The sequence below is a fragment of the Lactuca serriola genome, chromosome 5 (assembly GCF_051521515.1).
Source record: "Lactuca serriola cultivar US96UC23 chromosome 5, Lser_US96UC23_V15, whole genome shotgun sequence".
NCBI lineage: Eukaryota > Viridiplantae > Streptophyta > Magnoliopsida > Asterales > Asteraceae > Lactuca > Lactuca serriola.
In genome coordinates this window covers 295,520,075-295,522,468 of record NC_136412.1, presented here as the reverse complement: position 1 = coordinate 295,522,468, position 2,394 = coordinate 295,520,075, and the positions used below count along the sequence as shown (strand labels likewise).

The 2,394-nt window shown below is 35.9% G+C and overlaps 1 protein-coding gene across 1 annotated transcript; it reads right to left on the bottom strand.

The window, feature by feature from the left end:
- Positions 1-314: 314 nt before the first annotated feature.
- On the bottom strand, positions 315-2,191 carry LOC145054697 (1-aminocyclopropane-1-carboxylate synthase 7-like). Its single transcript, XM_079002946.1, has 4 exons — positions 1,985-2,191; positions 1,757-1,885; positions 1,504-1,664; positions 315-1,249 (listed from the first exon to the last, which is right to left on the bottom strand). The coding sequence occupies exons 1-4, from the start codon at positions 2,153-2,155 to the stop codon at positions 376-378; spliced, it is 1,335 nt and encodes a 444-aa protein (XP_078859072.1). The 5' UTR covers positions 2,156-2,191; the 3' UTR covers positions 315-375.
- Between the last annotated feature and the right edge of the window lie 203 nt (positions 2,192-2,394).

The window sequence follows — 2,394 nt, the reverse complement described above, 5'->3', positions numbered from 1 at the left end:
TATTGAAAATTATAAATGGGTAAAATAAATTAGAAAGGATAAACTGGTACTAGGGATATGAAGTTAACCAAATCGTAAGGACCAAAACTGTGATTTACTATCAAAACGACCAGTTTTCCTCGCTTTTAACATCTTATGTTAAATTTAGATTTAAACTATTTCTTTTACCATTTTATATACTTCCTATTTCTTTCTTTTAGTCAAATTGATAAAATTGTTTTATTAAATCTCACCCTCGTTGTACGATAAGATGTGTATTCGATGAATCTATTAATAGTCTAAGTATGTTTTTTATTCTCATAGTTTTGCACAAATTAAGAAAAACCCTAGTTCTTGATTTGAGGTTAAAGTTCAAAATTTTGAATAAAGGGAAGTTTACATAGACAAGACATGTGTATCTCTTCTCCTTCTATCCATAAACTCATGCAATCTCCTGAGTGCAACATTAAGTGTTTCTTCACTCATATTTGCAAAACAAACCCTAAACCAACCGGGGTCGGAGCACCGGCAAGAACTTCCCGGCGAGATGTTCAACTTCACTTCCTCCATTATCGTCTTCCAGATCTCCAGTTCACCTTCTTTTGTTGCCTCCTTCAAGTAAGGACTCAAATTCATCCAACAAAACAGCCCAGCATTCCCTTTTAAACACTCGATTCCAGCCTTCTTCAACCCATCAACAATCATTTCATATCGTTTCCTCAATCTTTCTCGATTGATCTTTATATACTTTTCAGTGAATTCCTTATTTGATAACATAGACGCCAATAGAAACTGAGTTTGCGATGAAATTAGGGTAAAACTAGACATTCTTCGAGCAGTTGTCACTACTTGATCATTATATGAGTACACAGTTCCCACTCGGAAACCCGGAAGACCAAGATCTTTCGAGAGACTATAAACGATGTGACAACGTTCGGAATCTTTGTAGTTTCGTGACTCGAGGATCTCTGCTATACTGACAAATTCGTCAGAATGGAATACAGATCCTGAATAGATTTCGTCCGAGACTAAATGAATGTTTTTTCTCGTGACGAAGTCCAGGATCTGTTCTAGAACTTTCCGTTGGATGGTCGCACCCAACGGGTTCGAGGGGTTCGTTATTAGAACCCCTCGTACTTTCTTGTTCATGGATCTTGCATGATCATATGCAGATTCTAAGGCTTCCGGAGTAATTTGGAAATTGTTTGAGCTTTCGCAATGGATTGGCACAATTTCGACACCAGTTCTCCATCTCAAATCTCGATCGAATCTGAAACATTCATGAAATTATGTCAATAAAACACAAATCATTATAAGTATATAATTTTATGTGTTAAAAAGATCAAAGTTTCGGTATTAACTAATATGTCAGAGGTCACATATCAAGTGGACCCATCATTGCCATTTGTTTCAACATTCTTGAAACCAGGTGATATAGAGGCGATAAAGGTCCACATATTAAGTGGACTTTAAAGAAATATTTATGAAAACAAAATAGCTTCAAAATGAAGAAAACTTTCATACCCTGGATAGTAAGGAGTGGGGACAAGCAACGCGTCGCCAGGATTTGCTAAAATGAAAGTTAAAAGCTCATTAGCAGCTGTTGCACCCGCAGTCAAAACGACTCTTTCAGGGTCGAATTTTGCTCTTCCACCTCTCACTTGTTCCATAAAACTTGCCATTGCCTATAAACCCAAATGTACACTAGTTAGTTTATTTTAATCCCTGATCATAAACTATGCATATGTGTTAGTACATATTGTGGAAAAGGTTGTACCTTTCTGAAAGTTAAAAGGCCATGGTAGTCTTGAAACAAAGCATTCTCTCTAAAACCAGAAACCCTTTTGCCCCAACTTGCTGCTTCTTGATTAGATTCCAAATATTCTTCAAGCAAATCAAATGACACCTGTTCAAGAAAACCAAAACCCATAAACTGTTAGGTCATGTAAATGTAGACAGACTTAACTGTACAGTTTTTGATGAGATTTGATGCATTTGTGCTTACTTGATTTTCCGCTAACCCCATTTGTATAACCCCATGAGGGTTATGTTTTTCATGATATGGGTTTTCATCATAAGCTTTCCATCCAGCAAAATATGGAGAGTTTTCTCCATGGGTTTCTGAAACTGCAATCTTTGATAAACCAACAGTTGGTTGTACAATCTTTATTGCCATGAATATAACTTTCTAAAGAAAGTAATGTGTTCTTTGTTTTTGTGTGTTTTATTGATAAAAACCATTCTCTAGAACTCGTATTTATATGGGGAGTCAACTCCTTTTTCCCAGAGCTCAAATTCGTGAATGCAAGATAGTTATGCTGCAAGGATTTGTACATTGTGTATTAAAGATTGTAAACTTATGTGAGCAAGTGGCGTTTAAATGGTCAAACACATACAAAATTTGGGGTTTAATTT

Excerpts from the sequence above, each read along its gene's own strand:
- LOC145054697 (XM_079002946.1), bottom strand. The coding sequence starts at position 2,155 with ATGGCAATAAAGATTGTACAACCAACTGTTGGTTTATCAAAGATTGCA. Across the intron at positions 1,886-1,984 it reads TGGGGTTAGCGGAAAATCAA|GTGTCATTTGATTTGCTTGA; the intron begins GTAAGCACAAAT and ends TTTCTTGAACAG. Across the intron at positions 1,250-1,503 it reads CCCACTCCTTACTATCCAGG|ATTCGATCGAGATTTGAGAT; the intron begins GTATGAAAGTTT and ends TGAATGTTTCAG.